Source organism: Myotis lucifugus, unplaced genomic scaffold (assembly GCF_000147115.1).
Source record: "Myotis lucifugus unplaced genomic scaffold, Myoluc2.0 scaffold_8, whole genome shotgun sequence".
NCBI lineage: Eukaryota > Metazoa > Chordata > Mammalia > Chiroptera > Vespertilionidae > Myotis > Myotis lucifugus.
In genome coordinates this window covers 13,480,968-13,500,998 of record NW_005871056.1, presented here as the reverse complement: position 1 = coordinate 13,500,998, position 20,031 = coordinate 13,480,968, and the positions used below count along the sequence as shown (strand labels likewise).

General features: G+C 44.6%; 1 protein-coding gene across 1 annotated transcript in view; it reads left to right on the top strand.

Annotated features, from left to right (window-relative positions):
* The window catches only part of SYN2 (synapsin II), a 50,884-nt gene extending 32,568 nt beyond the window's left edge, over nucleotides 1–18,316 (top strand). The window contains exons 11-13 of the mRNA XM_023749420.1: nucleotides 9,464–9,524; nucleotides 13,812–14,061; nucleotides 17,423–18,316. Of these exons, the coding sequence (XP_023605188.1) occupies nucleotides 9,464–9,524; nucleotides 13,812–14,061; nucleotides 17,423–17,558 (447 nt within the window). The 3' untranslated portion in view covers nucleotides 17,559–18,316. The remainder of the gene's footprint in view (nucleotides 1–9,463; nucleotides 9,525–13,811; nucleotides 14,062–17,422) is intronic.
* Nucleotides 18,317–20,031: the final 1,715 nt, after the last annotated feature.

Below are 20,031 nucleotides of genomic sequence, written 5' to 3'. Positions count from 1 at the left end.
ATCATCTTGAGTTGCCTTAGTCACCATCTTCCCTTTATCATATCAGATTTTCTTTTCAACCCATTCCTATCAGTATTCCACTTCTACCATCCCACTGAAATTACTGTTGTTAAGGTCCCTTCCTCCCTCCCTCCCTCCCTCCCTCCCTCCCTCCCTCCCTCCCTCCCTCCCTCCCTCCCTTCCTTCCTTCCTTCCTTCCTTCCTTCCTTCCTTCCTTCCTTCCTTCCTTCCTTTTCCCTCTCTATCCTTACCTGCAGCTCCTGAGTTTTTTATTTCTTTGATTCTAGAAGAGTACCTAAAGGAGGCTGGAGTGATTGGGGAGCAGGTGGGGAAGGGGAATAGAGGGCACACCTTGCCTATTGTCAGCCAGCCCCATAGCCTAGAATGGGTAAATCATAGAAAACAAAGTCATAAAAGTGGACCCAGGCCAGGTGCTATAACCAGTTTAAAGGAATAGAGGCAGGAGTATGAGAGGCACTGGCTATGTCTCTGAAAGCAGGGAGGTGAGTGGCAAAGCTGGTGACAATTTAGTCTCAGCCTGGCTTGACTGCCTGCTCTGGGACTGCCTATTGACATTAGTGTTTTAGAGAGACAGTTCTCAAGGTGGCAGTGACACCTGGTGGCCAGTGATGGCCAAAGCCTCCGGGTCTACCCTCATATTCACTGACCCCGTGGGGCCTGTCATCTGGGATCTGAGTTTAGCTTTACATCCTGAGGCCTTGGAGAGGCGTGGGCTGCTCCTGAGACGCCCAGGAATCAGAGAAAGAACATCAAGTAGAGAGTTCAGAGCTTTTAGGTCATGCCAGCAGAGGTGGCATCCTAGTGCTCGCCTTCATGTAGCTAATCTTTTTTCAATTCCACTGCTCCCACTCTTTTTTATTTTTCTATCAAATCTTCTAGGGCCAAAGGGCTGAATAGCTAATGCAGGGAATTTAGATACTAATGGGCTTTCTATTTGGCTTTGAGTTAGACCTATGAGGAGTGATTCTAAGACTCAGCCTTTGGAAGCATTAATACATGTATGGTGTCCAGGAGGAAGACAAACCTCTTCCCCTACCCTGAACTGCTCATACCACACTTGCAATGTTTTTACCAGTCTGAAGGTCATAGTATACCAAGGATAAACTCTAACTCTACCTGGATCATTCTTCTCAATGGAGAGAAAACCAGGAGGTTGAAGCATTTGGCAAATGTATTTTTTTAGAGTTAAAGTTGCTGTAGTTGAATAGTAATAGTCTCAAGGAGCCCATGATTTAATATTTTCTGCTTTCTGATAGCTGTCATGAGATAGAACTGGTGCCAAAAGGCAAACCTACCTACTGGAAGATAGGGGTAAACTCTGTAACAGTGGGGGAAGAATTGGCTGCTCTGGGAAGTAGTATGTGACTGCCACATCATTGCTGATGTTCAAACAGGGGCAGGATGAGCCACTTGTCAGGGACATTGTAAAAGTGTGGGCTAGGGGCTAGGGCTGTTGGAGCAGGTAAATTTTAAAATCTCCTTCCAGATCTGAGACGCTGTGATTCAGGCCATGTGCTAGCCACAGACCTGGGAAAGGCAGTACTATTGAGAGTTCAGAAATGAAGGACTGAGATCTAGTAACCTATGGTCTCTGGTGGGACATTCTGCCAATCCTTTTAAACTGGCTCTCTGGTCTAAAGAGATACCAAAAACATTTCCAGCTAGGTCTTTCCAGCCACAAAGGCTTGAAAAGATGAGGTCTCTTGTGTGCAAGGAGATCAAGACTTAGAAAGTTGTTTCATTGTAGTCTGAACAGCCATGCAGTTAAGGAGGGAGCACAATTCAGATCCAAACCATGGGATTAAGAGAGCTTCACTTAGCTTAGAAGAAGTAAATTTAGGACAAATGAAAGGCCTTCCTGCTTCCCACAGCAGAACTGGCTTTAGAGAATTTATTCCCCAGTGAGTATAAACTGAAAATCTAAGGAGATTCGAGGCAGGTTCAGATAAAGTCACTAGTGACTAGATCCCTTAACAGACTATTAAGAGAAACTATTTTGGGGCTGTCTTAACTTTTTAGGGACATTTTTAATCACTTGAAGCTGACATTCTGACCTCGAGTGACCTGGCCCTCAGTGCTCCCATAGGTCTCGTGGACTGCCTGCCTGGGACATTTCTTATGGCCTTAGAAAATCACTGATTATGGGGGAGCCCCAATCCAGGAGATGAGCTCTGCCCTCAGAACAGCCATTCCCCTCACAAAAGAAAGAAGAGGAGCTCATCCTTGGGCACCTTTTATATAACCTTTCAGAGGAAGGAAGGTGGGCATGGGCAACTGCAGAGGTGATCCCAGAAAGATCCCTGAAAACATGCTGTTCCCCTTGCTCTGACTGAACCTACAACCTTCTGACCACATTCCTTCCTGCTGCCTCATTCCCCCTAGGGTCCTAGACCGGGAGAGCGGGGCCTGGGGGAGCTGATCAGAATAGTTCTGTGGTGTGGCCAGCAAGGAGCTTGGCCTGGCCTCTTTCCTGGGGCCAGACCCTGAGACCCTTTCCTAATTTCCTGTCTCAGATATGCTGAGCAAGGCCTTCCTCCTTGGTGGGGGCAGCTGGACCCAGGCCAACAACTCTCAAGAGTTGAGTCACGTAATGTCTTTCCTTCCTCAGCTTTCCATCCTGCTGGGACCTCAGATAGTAGCTCCTGTCTCCCAGCTTGTCTGCTGAAAGCCACAGGATGACAAATTAAAGGTGTCTTTGACAAAAACCCACAAATCTTCATCATGGGCTTAGTTTCTCTATCAGACCAGTAATTTACTTTCCAATAACTTCAAGAGCAAATATTTACTGTTTCTGAAATGACTTTTCTGAATTTTCAGAGACCTTGCTGCTGGAATAGATGAGCAAGGCATGGGGTCAGTGATATGCAGAGAGCATGGTATAGCTTAGCCCAGAATCTCCTACACACTCAACTACTATGCACCAGGTGACAGGAAGCCACCCAACAATATCTTCTCCATTGATGCATGAAATCCTACCACTAGAGATTCTTTCCTTTGGATTGATATTATTATTTAAATAATAGTGATGATGCCAACTTATATAATTACTTTGCTAGCACTTTACAGTTTATAAAGTACAGCCATTATTTTGAGTCACACAACCCTAGATAAGAAGGTTTGGGCTATTTCTGTCTCTGTTTCATATCAGCAAAGAGAATGCAAATGATTTGTCCAAGGTCATACAGCTTATAACAAGAGAGCTAATATTCTGGTCCCTAGCCCTATAATACCATGCACTGTTCCCTTTTGATGCTCCTACTAGAGTACAGGGGATGGTAAGAATGGATAGAGCTGGGCCTTTTGACCCTTGACCCTATATAATGGAAAACCTTGCTCTCCTCCCAACCTGAAGGAGTCTCTGAGCTTCACCAACTCTTATCTTCTCCTTGACTTCTCTCATCACTAAAGCCCAGTGGATGCAGCACAGCAGGATACTAGCTCAATCAGCTTTGATGGAGTGCAGCTGCACATTCTCCTTGCCAAACCACTCAAAGCCTGTGCCTGCAGGACATGTCTGCTCAGGCCCAGTAGCCGTGGGGTCTTTCTGGGCCCAAGCCTCTGCAGCTATGAAGGGCTTGTCCCATTTCTCAGACACCTAAAGAACTGAAAAATTCATGAAAGAATTAATGGATTAATGGAAGCCTAGAGCCAGAAGAGTCTGTAGAAGTCATCTGCTTGCAACTACATAGCACCTCTGACCAGAGGTTGTCCAGACCCTGCTTAATACCTCTAGTCCCAGGAGACTCACTACTACCCAAGCTTGCCCTTGACCCTGTTCAGAGCTTGTACATTTGACTAACTTAGTCCTCAGTGTATTCATAGTTATCTCATTTAATCTTTACAATCAGCCCATTTGGGAAACTGAGACTCAGAGATTAAGTAACGTCAAATTCACATCAGGAAAGATGTCATTTCCACACTTCTCACCATCCTATCTGCTCCATGTACCCATTTTATTCCACCTGAGTCCCCCTTAAAAGAGATACCCAGAACTGGTTGCAGTGTCTTGTGAAGTTTATCAGCCTAAAGAGCAGTGGACTTGTGATCTCCCCTTTTTGAGACACTGATGAACCACCAGCTGCATCATATTTTTGGAAGCACTATTACAAACCAACACCCTCTGAGCTTGTTGTTAGTCTCTAAGCCCAGGGTTATTGAGGGGTTTTCTTTATGCTGCTAAAAGGCCATTTATTCCCCCTTCTCTTGTGGTGCGTCTGGGCACAAGCGTTGGACTTCACATTCTTACCTGTTTAAGTAAACCCAACTTCCTGAGGGAAACTGCAGCTCAGCCTGGCCATGAGTTCCTGCTGTGGGCTGGCTACAGGCCAGACTTTGGCAGTGACGCCAGAGTGGCCAGACTTCTCTGGAATCTGGCATCCCATGAGGCTCTTGGTGACTGGAGACAGATCTCATGGTAGCCAATCCCCACAGGGAATAGGCCCTCAGCTCCAGCAGATGGAAGGCTTGTGGATGGAGGCAGAGAGTCTCAGCCTGGCATGGGACAGTCCTAGGGGACTCTCCTCCCGCCTCCTGTTGCCCCTGGGAAGTCCTCGGTCCATAACCTCGGTGGAGCTGAAGACAGAACTCCCAAGGCGCCAGACAAGGGTGGCCAAGGCACATTCCCAGGCTCCAGCCCAAAAGGCTACCTCTGGGAGCTCTTCCCCTTAAGCTTTGGGAAGGGAAATTTGGGTTCAGTTCATCTTTGAGTATCTTATTTGTATACTTCTGTGGCTGAGGAGAGCTGGGGCCAGCCTTCATGGTATGATTACTCCTGTCAGTTCATCCTGTAAAAGTCTGGAGTTCTCCCATTAGAGTTTTATATATAGGATTTTAAAGGTTCTCCTGGAATCATAGAGTCTCAGGATTGGAAGAAACTGTGGTGTTCATCTAATCTGTCTCATAATGAGGGAATATTATCTGCAACATCTTTGTCAGGCAATTCTCTAGTTTCTACATGAAGATGCCCACTTCCCAAAACAGCCACTTGCACTGTTTTTACTGTAGAAAGTTCTTCCAATAGGTAAAAGTCTACTCTTCTGGAATTTCTGCCCATTGGCCCTGGTTCTGCCCTTGTGCTCTATGGTCCTCCATAGAGGAGAAACATATGGAGGAGGACATCTTAAAATGGTCTTGTCCAATGTCCACAGTAATTCACTGGCAGTCACAGCAGTGAAGCCTTGGGGGAGGAGCTGGCAAGAGTCAGTCTAGTGGCTCCACAAAGTATATGAATTTTGCTGTTTTTCATCTGAATATCTCTCTCAGGCATCGAGGCTATGACACTGATGGCTTGTCAGGGAGCCCAGGGGAGGTTTGTAACATTACAACAGAACAAAGTTCTCTGAAGCCCTGGAATGGGAGCACACTGCAGGAAGTATTCCATCATGGGAGTGAGACCTAGGAAACAATGGAACTTCTGAGGAAAAGGCCTCTTAATATTACCATCCCAGCATCTGTTGTATTTTATTTAGCACCTACTGGGGCCAGGTGCTTATAAGTATCCAGATAGATAGATAGATAGATAGATAGATAATCAATCTCACTTTATATCACAAAAACCTTTTGAAGAAAGGCTGGTGCAGAGGAGCAAAATAACTTTCCCAAGGTCACAAAGTTAGTAAGTGGCAGGTTTAGATTAACCCAAGGTCTTCCTAACTGAAAAGCCTAATTCCTCAGTCACTCTGCTACTCAATTTTAAAGTAGACCTAGATGGCTGTGTGTGTGTGTGTGTGTGTGTGTGTGTGTGTGTGTGTGTGTGTGTTGGGGCTGGGATTAATACCCAGCCCCATCTGAGCAAGTCAGGAACCCCGGTAAAAAGCAACCCTGGTATCCTGTGCTCCCATTTCCAAACACTATATCCTAGTCCCAGACTTCTCATCCAGTTGGCAGCCAGGTTAAGAGAAGGAAGAGATCTTAATAGGAAAGAACTGTTGAGCCTTATGTGTCCTAAACTTGGCTGGTTAAACAGTCTTGATGGAAGCAATTACTGCTGCTTTGAGACTTGTTTGGACTTTACCTTCTGTGCCTGATATATAGGCACCTGTAGCAGGCCTCAAGTTTAATTCCCTAACCAGAGCATTTTCAGAGCTGCTCACCAGTGTTGATACCAAATAAAATATGGCTTAACAACTAGGGTTTACCAACATTTTTATCTTAAAAGACTTATATTCTGCTCCATTTTGGGTTTTCATTGTAGTTGTTGTTGCATGTTCATTTACTTAACAAGGTTTTTACTAAGGACCTCTTATATGCTCGGCCCTGTGCTTAATGATGTTGGTAAAATGACAATAGTCTTGAATATTCAAAAATATTCCCAATTCTATTTTTTTAAATATATTTTTATGGATTTTAGAGAGAGAGGAAGAGAGACGGAAAGATGGAAACATTGGTGAGAGAGAAACGTCATCAACATTAGTCGCTGCTTCCTGCATGCCCCCTCCTGGGGATCGAGCCCACAACCCTGGACATGTGCCTTGACCCAGAATCGAATTGGCAATTTCCTGGTACATGGGTCAAAGCTCAATCACTGAGCCACACTGGCCAGGCTCCCAATTCTATTTGAACTTTAAAAAATCCTCACTTGAGGATGTATTTATTGGTTTGAGGCGGGGGGGGGAGGGAGAGAGTGAGAGAAAGCGAGAAAGAGAGAGGGGCAAACATCAATGTGAGAGAGAAACATCAGTTGGTTGCCTCCTATATGCATCCTGACCGGGGATCAAACCTGCAATCTAGGTATATGCCCTGACTAGGAATCGAGCCCGCAAATCAACCTTTTGGTGTGCAGGATGGCATTCCAACCAATTGAGCCATCCGGCCAGGGCTTTTTTTTTTTTTTAATCCTCACCTGAGGATATGTTTTTTTAGAGAGAGGAAAGGATGGGGAGGGGGAGAGAGAAACATCGATGTGAAAGAGAAACATCGATTGGTTACCTCCTGTACGTACCTGACCCAGGATCGAACTGTGAGCTTTCAGTATACAGGGATAGCGCTCCAACAAACTGAGCCACACCAGCTATGGTGCAGCCAGAGCTCTTTTCACTTTTTAATAAAGAACTCCCATATCAGGCCATATATCCCAATTTTTCTTTGGGGGAAAAAAGGGACACTGCATTTGTTAGGAATTCATGAGAAGATGAAGACACATAGTCCATGTTACCTAGCATATATATATAGTGTTAATTATAAATCCCTCAAGGATTTGGCAGTTTTCTTAGAAGCATCATCCCAGCCTTCAGGATAACAAGATAGCACTGCAAATGTCCCTTTCAGTAGTATAAGTCTCCTAAATGCTATTATAGGATTTCAGAGAGGAGATGACAATCGAAAAGAGGCAGTCAGAAGGGGAGATTTCATGGATAGGGTAGAACTTGACTTAGACATCCATGCACTATGAAGTGGCCTAGACTAGAGAATAAACAGTGAGGGGTCAGGCCTGGTGGGAGCTGGTGTGTTTAGGACATGAGGGAGAGAGAAGGCTAGCAGGGTCAATTCCAACCATGCTGATGAAAGTTCCTGATGTCAGCCTGAAGAGTGTGAATGTTATTCTGTAAGCAATGAAAAGAAAAGGTGAGCATCAGACTGTCGGGGCTCACAGTCCAGTTGCATTAGCCACCACTGTATGACCCTGGACAAATTACCTGACTTGGATGTGCCTCAGTTTCCTTATCTAAAATTAGGGATGTTGATAATAGCATCCATATTACAGAGCTATAGTGAAGCATATTACAGAGCTATAGTGAAGTTTAAGGTAAATGCTGTATAAAAGTGTACATGTTACCTAGCATATATATATATAGTGTTAATTATAAATTATTTAGAGCGTTAGAGTTAGGGAAGGAGTTTAGAAGGATAAGTAGCCATGGAGAAGATAGATTGGAGAGGGAAGAGACTAAGAATGAGGAGACTATTTTGGTAGTCTAAGCAAGACATGATATCGGCCTGATCAGGGTTGGCCAAGAGAAGATGGTGAATTTTGGATGCCATGAGGGAAACATGATGGGTCTTAATGGCTGACTGGAGGCAGTGGTTCTCTAGCTAGCTTATTGGGTGTGGGTATTTCAGTGCCTGGGCTCAGACCAAGTCTTGCAGATCTCATGAGAGTGCTTGGAAGAAAGGGAAAGAAGTGTTGATATTCTTGCTGTGATCTTTGAGAAACTGGGGATTATAGGTATAAGGGGTGCCCTCTGATGTGTTGGCACTAAGGACATTTCAAAGGCTCCCTACCTCCTTCTATCTGAAATTCTTAGTACAACAGTTTTAGGCATTGCTGTTATTAAAAGACCATGATACTAGAAAGGGTAACACTTCTGCTCTCCTGGCAATAGAGCTGAAAATGGGCTTCAATAGGCAGAAGAGAAGATAGATGGCCAGAATTGGAGCCCCATGGGAAATGGGGAACAGGAGGAGAAACAGTTTTAATGTGGGAGTAGGGCTGGGGGGCATGTCACAAGGGGAGAGGAGCACTAAAAGAGGAAGTGGGAGAGTGCTGAAGACATACTCAGCCCATTTCACAGCCTTGCCTCAGAAGCTCCCTCTCTGACATCACCATCGGCATACTTGGCATCCCTCCGGCTTTATAGAGCATTTCCCCTATGCTGAATTCAAGCTCCAAATGCTCACCGCTTTCATACAAATGTTAGACAGACTGAAGTCACATGCATCTTTGATCCTGTTAGGACATAATCAGAATCACAGCTGGGAGGAGAGGAAGCATGGGAGTGGAGCCATGTTGTTGGGTAAAATGTAATGATGCTGTTTGAGAGGAAAACAGCTTGGCCTTGAGCACTTTTACAAACATGAACATCATACTCCTTCCCTTTGGGTAAGAAAGGTTCTGGAAAGCAAACAACTGTCCCCTCCTTCAAGTCCCTCCTGTGGGAGTTGTAGGCAGCCCAAAGAGTGGCTCTGACCCCTGAGTCTGCTCCAGAGCTGATCCCACCCTGGAGTTAACTCCACATGAGAAGAGAGCCAAATGAGGCTGTTCACCTGGTCCGGGGTCCTCCCTGCTCCCCCCACCCCACCACCACTATCACTTCTTCAGTCCCTGGAGTCGCTGAAAGCACAGCCTGCTCTTTGGAGCTTGGTGTTGATCCTTCCCTTTTCTTCAGGAAGCCAGGCCTGTGAGTATGAGGGGAAGCTGGACATCAGGCAGATCACATAGAAGAAACCAAATGCTGATGGAAGACTCAAAGCTTCTTATAAATCTAAAAAGGGGTGAAATGAAAAAGGGGTGGATACACTGTATATCAGAGTAGTTCTAAGCCCCAGACTGCCTACACCTGTGTGCCAGCAACAGCCTAGAGGCTGAAAATTATTTCTGAAACAGCAGAAGCCTCTGGACCAGATCCCACAGATCCCACTGAAGCCATACTACAAAGCCACAGGGCTTCTCTTTGGAATCTGCTTAGAGTTTTCTTTTTATCTCTTTTACATTTTTGTCTTCCAGAGTGGAACACTTAAGGATCCGGACTCGAGCAAGACCCCACCTCAGCGGCCAGCCCCCCAAGGTTGTTTACAGTATATTCTCGACTGTAATGGCATTGCAGTAGGGCCAAAGCAAGTCCAAGCTTCTTAAAGTGATTGGTAGTTAATTTTTCAAAGCAGAAATTTTAAGCCAAAAACAAATAAGGAAAGAAAGGAAAGTGGGGAGGGAAGCAACTCACCCTCCCATTGGTGCCGTTTCTGTGTTCTTTCAATGCTGACTGGACTGTGTTTTTCCTATGCAGTGTCAGCTCCAGCTCCTCTGTCTGGTTGTTTACCTGTCCCTATTCGTGCTTGTAATGCTCACTTATGTTTCTCTGTATAACTTGTGATTCCAGGGCTGTTTGTAAACAGTGTACAAAAGAATCGTGCCTCTCCCAAGTCCAGTGTGACTCTACCTTCTGGGTGGTTTGATATATTTTTTAAAGTATTACATAATGTGGGGTGAAATAGGACTAGGGGATGGACAGGAGAGAAACAAAGACCACAAAAATAAAACCCAACTCCACTCCTTTTCCCCTTCCCCTTTAACACACCCTTCCCCCCTGGTCCAGGCTCAGATTAAACCACCCCCACCCCCTGCTTACCTCCATGAATGTGCTTGGGATCTTCAATGAACTGTGCTTTTTGCTTTCTTTCTGCATGACTAGATAGAAGTTTAAGAGATTTCCAAGGTCTAATTTCCATAGCTTCATCCGTTGAATCTGAAGCCATCCACATTTTTCTCCATTTGCTAAAATTTGGTGCAGTTTGAGTATATGTGAATATGCTGGCTGTGCCTGTAGAGTTCTTGTGTTTTCAGTGATGACATGAAACATAAAGAAGAAGCTATTCTAAGAATGTGTTTTGTATTTTACATCCCAGTGTACCCTTTGTTTTTATTATTAAATAATTAGCTATGAGATTAGAAAAAAAAATGGGGCCGCCGATGTGCAATATCCAGGTGAACTTGTGAGTATTTTCTGTGTTGATCTCAGTCCCCCCAAGTTGTTTCTTCTTTGTTGCTGTTTCTGAATTGGCCATGTGTGTGCTTTTGTGGAACTGAGGCTGTTTTGTATTCCCAAAGCTTGACCTATGTACAGAGATGATTCTTTAGCAATTTTAGACATAGAATGCAGGGAGCTACTGAAAGTCTGGGAAGGATTCGGGCCATTCTGCTCTTGGCCTCTCCTGAGGCATCATAACACGAGACCAAATTTAAAATGTCCCATTTCACTTGAGTCGGTACACTGCCTACAGAACTCTGAGGTGGACTCCTGCTTTAGTTTTCTGCTGTTATGAGAGCCCGCTGGAGTCTAAAGTATAAAGAGCTTTATCTTTCTAGGGAAAAACTGTCTCAGATGTTACCTTGTGTGTGTTTGGGGCAAAAGCTGCATAGCTGTGGCTCTTGAAGAACCCTCACTGGTTCTCTTTCCTCCAATACTCAGCTCCTGGGCAGAGATGAGGCAGTTAATTAAAGCAGGCCTTGGGTTCAATGCCTCATCTTGCCATCTCCTGGCCAGGCTCGGAACGGGCACCAAGTGGCCTCCTCTAGCATCATGGTTCATGGAAGTTCATGCCAGCAGTTTGCCTTTCAGAAGAAGTGCTTCTGGCTCTACTTTTACATTCCCTTTCACTCCTATACTGATATGTCACTGTTCTGGATTACCAGGTCTGAGGAACAACTAGTGTTGGCAGTATGTAACATGATTTACGTGTCAAGGGGCACTGCTCTGGTTTCTCCTTGGGTTGCTGGCAAATTCAGAGGCTACAGGGAACTACACTGAGTGTGAATGTTCTTGTCTCTGATCCCTTCTTTAGATGATGATGGTAATCAATCTGTTGTAAATATATACACATATGCATTTACACTCTTTCAGGTGAGTTGCCTAAGAATCAGGCCCTTCAATACCTCCCAATCTGATCAAATGATAGAAAGGAATAAAGCAACATTTCCCAGAATGGAGGAATTTATTTATTTATTTATTTATTATTTTTGTCCAGTGGTGAGCTGATGGTGGTGTTGCTTCTCTGCATGTTCTCAGTGTGAACATCCAGGTGCTTTTCATGTGACATTTGTGAACCACAAACACAAAGTTGCTATTTGAATTCAGTCAGGTTCCAGGGTGGGATTCAGTCAGGTTCCAGGGTGGGATCAGCCAAGGTCTCTCAGGTGGGAGAGAAAACTGCCAAACACAAGTAGACAGCTTAACCTGACTGTCATGTGACCTCAGGCAGCATGCTAAGGGACAACTCTATGGCCTGGGGGACATACACATCGCAGTATAGGATTGCCATTCAGGTGTTTTGTACCCATTTCTTTTCTGATGTTGTCCATTTTTTTTTGTACTGACCCAGCGTGAGAACCTCAGCTAATGCTGGAAGTGTGATTGAAGTACCTCTCTTTTGTGACTCTCTTGTACAGCTTAATGTGCAATAAAGGAAAAGTTATATCTGTCTTCAGTGTTAAGTTGTAAAGTTTCTGGCTATTCAAGCATCTCTGTACAGGTGGGAAAGCTTTAAGATTTCTGGTACAAGATGCTGAGCTATCAACGTGAAATATTTTATAAGAAGATGTTAATACAAATAATACCAAACTTTTAAAAGGCAAAAACTGGTTAATATGAAATAATCTGCTAACCCAGTGGTTCTCAACCTTCTGGCCCTTTAAATACAGTTCCTCATGTTGTGACCCAACCATAAAATTATTTTCGTTGCTACTTCATAACTGTAATGTTGCTACTGTTATGAATCGTAATGTAAATATCTGATCTGCAGGATGGTCTTAGGCGACCCCTGTGAAAGGGTCGTTCGACCCCCAAAGGGGTCGTGACCCACAGGTTGAGAACCGCTGTGCTAACCTGTCATCTTTGCTAGTTATCTAATTTGAACCTGGGAATTCTTAAAGATGAAAATTTCCATTTTTTCATTCATTTATATATTTATGTGTAACTAACCCTAGTATTAATTGTTAATTGATGATAAAGTAGATAATTGATAATTGATGATAAATGAGCCGACAGTCATGGGTGCACAATGGTATAAACATAGAATTTTACCTCTTCAGAGGGTACAGGTGTTCTGGTGTTTCTAGAAAACTAAGTTACAACACAACTTTTAGCTGCCGTTGAGTTTCTATAAACCACTCCTTCCAGTAGGCCCTTGGATGTGGACACTGAGATTTCGACTGAGAAATTGGGTCTCTAGGCCAATTATGCATCATTTCCACTGGTCTATATGTGCTGATGGGGACATCTTTTGACTCCTGACTATAGTAACCACCCTCAGCAAAATCAGAGCCATTGGTACCACACTTACTGTCTATCAATCTCCAGAGAAAGGATGACTTTTTTCTTTCCAGACCACAGATGGTTTTCTGTCTCATTCTGGGAGAAGGGAATCCTGGTCCTCTTTGAGGGGGTGGAAGTGGGGGAGTCTTCTTTACCAGGTGGTGCCCACATCATCTCCAGGGGAAAATGGGGCTTGGATTTCTGTAGAATTTTACCATACTCACCTGAAAAGGACTGGAGCCCCTGCGGATGGTAATAAAAAAGCAAAAGAGTTACTGGAAACAAAAGATTTATCTTAGTCATGGGCATGAGCTAATACTAAAATGAAGCCCTGGTGGGGTGGGGGTGGGAATCAGACACGTATAGACTCAGAGCAGGACAAAGGCTAGCTCCATAAAACAATGTAAGTCAGTGATTATCAATGATCATAAAGCACAGAATACTTTTTGAAGAACTTTCTCACCTATTACCATCTTTAAAACACTACCATCTTAAAAGAAAACTACAAGTAGGCCTTATTTTTTTTTTAACAGTTTTATGTTTAGAAACACAGAGGCCCAGAGAAGTTTCCTGACTTGCTCAAGGAGTCACTGATAGACTGTGTCTTGGGTTTTCTGATTCCCAGGCCACTGCTCTTTCCACTGCCCTATACTGTGTCTGCTGTGTGGAACTTGAGACCTCCTGCTAGGGGCAGGTTGGCCTGTACCTGAGGATCCTCTGGGGAAGAGGGGCGGGGTCCCTCTGGTCTGCGGGGTCTTCTGTAGAGAGCTCACCTCTGATTGAAGCCGCTCATCCCATGGTTTCTTCCCTGTCCCCCGACTTCTGCTGTGACTGAGGTGCTGTGTCTCTGAGGAAAAGCAAGTAGTGGCAATGTATGAGGGTAACCGGGGACTCCCTCTGGAATCCTTCAGAGCCTCGGGTGGCTTCTTGTAATGGAGCTTATCCTTTCAGTAATTAACTAACCACACCCTTTGAGACATAGATTTTAACAAGAAAACCCTTTGATATGGTTAAATTATGAAGTTTTTCTTGTACTGAACCTAGGGGGCCCTGGGCAACCCCAAGGAATGCAACCCCCAGGCAAGGTGCTGCCTCCACGCCGACTCCCCCGTGGACCATCAGTGCCACCTTCCTCCTCTTCCTCCTCCTCCTCTTCTTCCTCCTTCTCGGCTCCTCAGCTGCCGGGCGGCCCCACCACCCACGGAGATGCACCCTCCAGCAGCAGCTCCCTGGCAGAGGCCCAGCCACCCCCGGCGGCTCCACCACAGAAGCCCCAGCCTCACCCACAGCTCAAGTAAGAGTCAACTCGGCAGCTGCTTCCCCTCCCCTCTTCCTGCCCTTCCTCGCAGGCCTTGGGCTCCAGAGGTGCTAGAAACACCTTCAGTCCGGCCTCTTCCTCCTCCACAGATCTTTTTGTGGGGTTTTTTGGGGGTTTTGGTTTTGGGTTGTTTTATTTTTTGGTTTTTGGCTGTGTGTGGGTTTTTTGTTGTTGTTGGGGGCCTATTTAGGGTTGATTGGGGAGGATAGGAAAGAGGGAAGTGAAAGTCTAAAGTCTAGCTAGAAGCTCAAACCCTCCCCTTTCTTCCTGGGGAGTGACAATAAGGCAGAGATACTACCCCTTCTATTCTTGTACTAGCTTAGGGTTTTTGTTTTTTTGATCCTGTCTCCTCTTTTTCCCATTTCTTTTCCTTCTCCTCTCTCTCTCTCTCTCTCTCTCTCTCTCTCTCTCTCTCTCTCTCTCTCTTCCTCTCACTCTCTCTCTCTCAATTTAAAAAAAAATCCTCTTTGCTGCCTTTGACTCACAGTTTACGGTATATAATTAGCAAGGCTGCCCAGAAGGAAAAGAGAGAATTAGTTAAATCCATTTCAACTTTTTACTCTCAGCTTTCTCAGAGAGAGGTCAGTTTCTGGTGTGGTCATCTGAGAAGGGCTCAGATAGAGTCCCTGAGCAACTGCATCCTCTGGGGTTCCCTCATTCCGAGGAGAAACTCTAGAAGCCCCCATTGTACTGCCCTGCTTCAGAGGAGGAACTGAGGACCCCTAGGAAGTAGTACGGCCGTACTTGAGAAGAACAGCACCAGCATGTGGGTGGTGGTCAGTTCCACCTTCTCCACCAGAACCAGAGATACCTCTCTTCAATTTCCCCAAACAGTACTCTGTATCACTATCAGCACAGACAGCTGCAGCCTTGGGGGAATGGTATAGACCAGGGGTGGGCAAACTTTTTGACTCGAGGGCCACAATGGGTTCTTAAACTGGACCGGAGGGCCGGAACAAAAGCATGGATGGAGTGTTTGTCTGAACTAATATAAATTCAAAGTAAACATCATTACATAAAAGGGTACAGTCCTTTTTTTTTTTTTTTAGTTTTATTCATTTCAAACGGGCCCGATCCGGCCCGCGGGCCGTAGTTTGTCCACGGCTGGTTTAGACCATTGATGGCGAACCTTTTGAGCTCAGCATGTCAGCATTTTGAAAAACCCTAACTTAACTCTGGTACCATGTCACATATAGAAATTTTTTTATATTTGCAACCATAGTAAAACAAAGACATATTTTTGATATTTTTTATATATTTAAATGCCATTTAACAAAGAAAAATCAACCAAAAAGATGAGTTTGCGTGTCACCTCTGACACGAGTGTCATAGGTTCGCCATCACTGGTATAGACCCATCTGTGCTTCTCATAGTAAAATAATGAGAATCTTTAGGGAGGGAGAATAGGGGGCCATAGAATTTTGGAGTTCAAATGAGGCACTTTTAGAGATTGTTTAGCCATTGCATAAATGAGAAAACATAGCTTAGAGAGATTCGATTAATGTTCATTTTTAAAGCCACTCTGCTCATTAGTGGCATAGCCAGGATTAGGACTCAGGGGCTCCAGATGACCACTTTCTCTGCGTTTTCCTACATGACAGGAGGAGCATCACCCACTTCAGCTCCCCAGCTCTGGCCAGTGACACATTTCGTATCTCACATGTCCCATAACCTCCCTTCAACCCAGTTTTTTTTTTCTGTATGCTGACTTTTTAATCTCTCCTACCTTCCAATTTTGGCCCCAGTTTGAGGGCAGATTTTTGGGTTGTCACTGCTTACATTGTTGAATAAAGTCAGCCTCTGATGAGGAAGGCTGATACCCAGTCCCTTAGCCTGTGTGTGCAGAGGAGTCCCCCTCCCAGAGGCCAGCATGTGTGGCTCATCTTTAGTCTAATGAAAGGCAGGGCATCTGTTCACAGTCACTGCAGGAAGCGAGAAACTGCTCATACTTCTGTAGAATGAAGTTTCTGGGGCTACACCCTGAATTTAGGGGAGGGCTGGGAGTTTTAAGGCACCAGGAAAAAAGTTCTGGAGACAGAAACTGGCAGGAAAGGAACATAGTAGAAATCAAGAAGGAGAGAAGACGGACCACTGGAGACACTAGACCTGTATCTTCTTCCGAAGTTCTGGGCTTAGCCTTTCCTCGACCTTCTTGTATTGAGTTTTTCTCTCTGAATTGCTAATCTCTCAAGGGATAAATCAGTCCCTAAAATGTGTGTGATTTTTTTTATTAGAAAACTGCCTAACAACCTTGTGTCAGCCTGATAAGTAGAGTTGTCCCTCAATGTCCATGGGAGATTGGTTCCAGGACCCCTTGCAGACACCAAAATTTGAGGATGCTCAAGTTCCTTATATAAAATTATGTAGTATTTGCATATAACCTATATTTGCATATAACCTACAGCCGGGTATGCTTTCACATCTTCATTCACATGGCTTCAGCGTAGTGCTTGGCTTATGGCAAATTCAAGTTTGCTTTTAAGAATTAGCTGGGATTTATTTTTCAAATATGTTTGATCCGTAGTTGGTTACATCTGTGAATGTGGAGGGCTGACTGTGTCTCTTGCCCCTGAACACCCAGAGCCCCACAGACCTTATATTAGGGGTCCTCTGAGGAAGGCTGCAAAGAGTGATTACATCCACTTTAATGCTCAAGGTAAATTGAGCACTAGAGTTTGTGCCAAGCCAAAAGGTTCTTTTGGAATGAAAGAAAAAAGCAGAATATAAAAAGCTCTAAAAAGGCCTAGAGATTATTTTACCAAACAAGTACAGACCACAAATAAAAACCAAATACCAGAAAGGCAATAGCTTGCCTGAGGTCAAGAGTAAGTGAGTGGCAGAATCAAGACTGACTCAGATGTTCTGATGCTGACTCCACTACTTGACAAGTCATGGAAAAGAGAGTGCAAGAGTCCATGGGCCCCTAGTTGCTACATTTCATCAGAGGGGAAGGGTGGGAGTCCTAGATTAGTACTTACCAAGTTGAGGCCTCAGAAATTTAGTCTGCTGGCCCTTTAGCATTAAATAAAAGAAACATCCTTTGAGTCACCCCTTCTTCCTCTTTTCCTTCTCTCTCTTTTTTCTCTTCTTCCTTTTTTCCCTCCTTCCTCTCTCCCTCACTGCTCCCATCCTTTCCTGTTTTAGCAGCAGTGAAGGTGAAGAAAATAGCACAGGAGCCTCCCAGGATCCTGGTAGCACAATCCCTGCTGGCTTGCTATCACCGTGGTCTCCCTTGGGTGGGAGTGGGGGTTCCAGTTGTGTATCCTCATGTGATCGTCCTTTCCTACCTTGCTGGGAACACCACCCTCTCACATTCTCTCTGGTTTTTATCTTCAAGCAAGTCGCAGTCCCTGACAAATGCCTTCAGCTTCTCTGAGTCCTCCTTCTTCCGGTCTTCAGCCAATGAGGATGAAGCCAAAGCAGAGACCATCAGGAGCTTGAGGAAGTCCTTTGCCAGCCTCTTTTCAGATTAGCTCTTCAGACACACGTGGGCACCTGGCCTAACCGGGAAAGGCATCTGAGACATTTGCCAACAACAGTCAGCCACGTTTGGTAGTGATGTCCCATGACCTTGACTTGTGTGGCCCCTTCCTCTGCTCCGTTGTGCTAAGTGATGTGCAGCTCAGAAAGGATCCTGTGAAGGTCTCAGGGCAGGTGCCTAATCAGCGAGGGGCACCTGACATCAGAGAGAATAGAGCTGCTTTTCTGTAGTTGTGAGAACATTCTCTGAGGTCATCGTTTGGTGTGAGTTTAGTGGCCTTATTGTGACAGCGCCATCATGTCTTATTCTTCCTTGTGAAACCAGGACTCCCTTCATTGAGGACTCCTGGTAGCTTAACCTAACTCAGATGCAGTGCTAAGCATGCCCCCCTTCCTTTAGTCAGTGCTGACTATGTGGGGAATATATACTTAACCCAAAATATTCTTGGTGTTAGGAACTTACCTGGATCCCTTGTCAGACACACCTGATTAGCTGTTGAAAACACACCTGCCCAGCACATGAGATTCCTTGACTGCTGTCATAGTGAAGCACCTTTAGTCTACTGATACTGGAGAGAACAAGGATCTGCAGTTCTCTCCTTTCCCTCTCTGGAGTGCAGTTCTTTTGTGTGTGCTGCAGTGATCTTGAGCTCCGAAGCTGCACTGTGGAGAATGCATGACACTGTAACAGCAGTATACCAAGTTTTGTGTTCATCTCAAAATAAATGTTAAGACATCTGGTGTAATAAAAGCAGCAGCATTAACCAGCATTTGATTCAGCCATGAGGTCTCCCCTAAGCTACCCTTTTGACTGAGTGTATGTGAGGTGTGTGTGCGTGTTTGGGAGTGCAGGGAAGGGAAAAGTCTAGGAGGGTGAAGCTGTTTGTGTTATTATGTGTGAATGTGCTTCTGCGTGAATGTGATTGTGAGTGTACGACTACTTCCAAGTGGATGAGAGTATGGCTGTCCTTTAGACACCACTTATGCTGGGCTTCCTGACACCTCTCCAGTGATTACATTTCCTCCAGGACATCTGTACTTCCTTCAGTAACTCAGCATTTCTACCAATTTTACTAAATATCGAGACTTTCTAATAAGCATAGCACCATTGCCCCTATAGCAGTCAAGTTAGACCCACTTGTCTGGTGTATCAAGCTTCTCAGCTGAAGCCCACATGGTGGTACCAATGAGGCTGGACTGACCTGCCTGGTGAAGGGGATCCCACAAGCCCCAGGCATCCTGAAGAGGCCTGTGATGGAGGATGGTCTCTGGGGTTTTCACTCCAGCTTCTTCATGTCTCTGGTACTCAGGAGTATGTTCTCCCAAATCAAAAATGCTGTGAGGATAAGTACCACATCTGCACCGATAAAAAGAAATCAGTATATTGACATTTTATCAAAATAATTTCCTATGCATGATACCCATTCTACTAACTCAACAAAACACTCATCCAAATGCCACTATCTTGCTAACTCACCTTATAATGCCACTATCTTGCTAACTTCTCCTTAAAGTAGATGCTGAGAGGTCAGAGAATGGATTTCTCTGGTGCCAGGGTCTCCTTTCTAACTTAGCCATGCTGTCAGAGTTCAAGGTTCTAGATCTGTACCTTCTTCTTACACTTAAAAGGCAGGAAGTAGAACCTCCCATTAAATGACATCTCCGGGAATGGCAGCTCTCCTCCAACACAACACATATAACTAGGGAATAAACCAAACAAAAGGGTGGTGGTGAGGGTGAGGGGGTTAAGGAATATCTATGCTCAAGGGAATTGATCTGTATAGTTTCTTCTATTTCCAACCAAGAGTCTAGCACTTGTAGTCACTTCTATCCCCCTGATTCCAAATATGTCTTAAGAGAATTCATTTAGTTAAAAAGCATTTACTGAGCATTTAAGTATAAACATTGTGATGAATTCAAGGAAATATTTACTAACTTTTCCATAGTGCTACTAAGTTCCAGGCAGAATTCTAAGCACTTAACATTTATCAAATCATTTATTCCTTATAACAAGGTACTATTATTATTTTACAAATGAGAAAATGGAGGCACATCAATTTAATAACTTGCTCAAATTCACCCAACTGGTTTGTGGTGGAGCAGGAATTTGAACCCAAGCAGTGTAGCAATGGAACTCATGGCCTTGACTACTTTGCTATATTTCTTTTACTTAATCTAGCAGAGGGAGCGAGATGTAATTGTGTTAAATTGTACATAACGTGGCAACAAAATAAGAGATGTACACAAAACTTTTTCACACTTATACCCACTTCCTTCACCTATCCCTTGACCTCAGGGAAAGAAAGGATGGGGGAAGGTCAGAGTGCTTGTTACCAGTGTTGACCCCTTATCCTAGAACCATGAGTAACATACACCGTGTATCTTATTGTGATCAAATATAATTCTGGTTCTTGAAAAATTACTCATTCTTCCACATTTAATGTCAGACCAAAAACCACAAGTGGC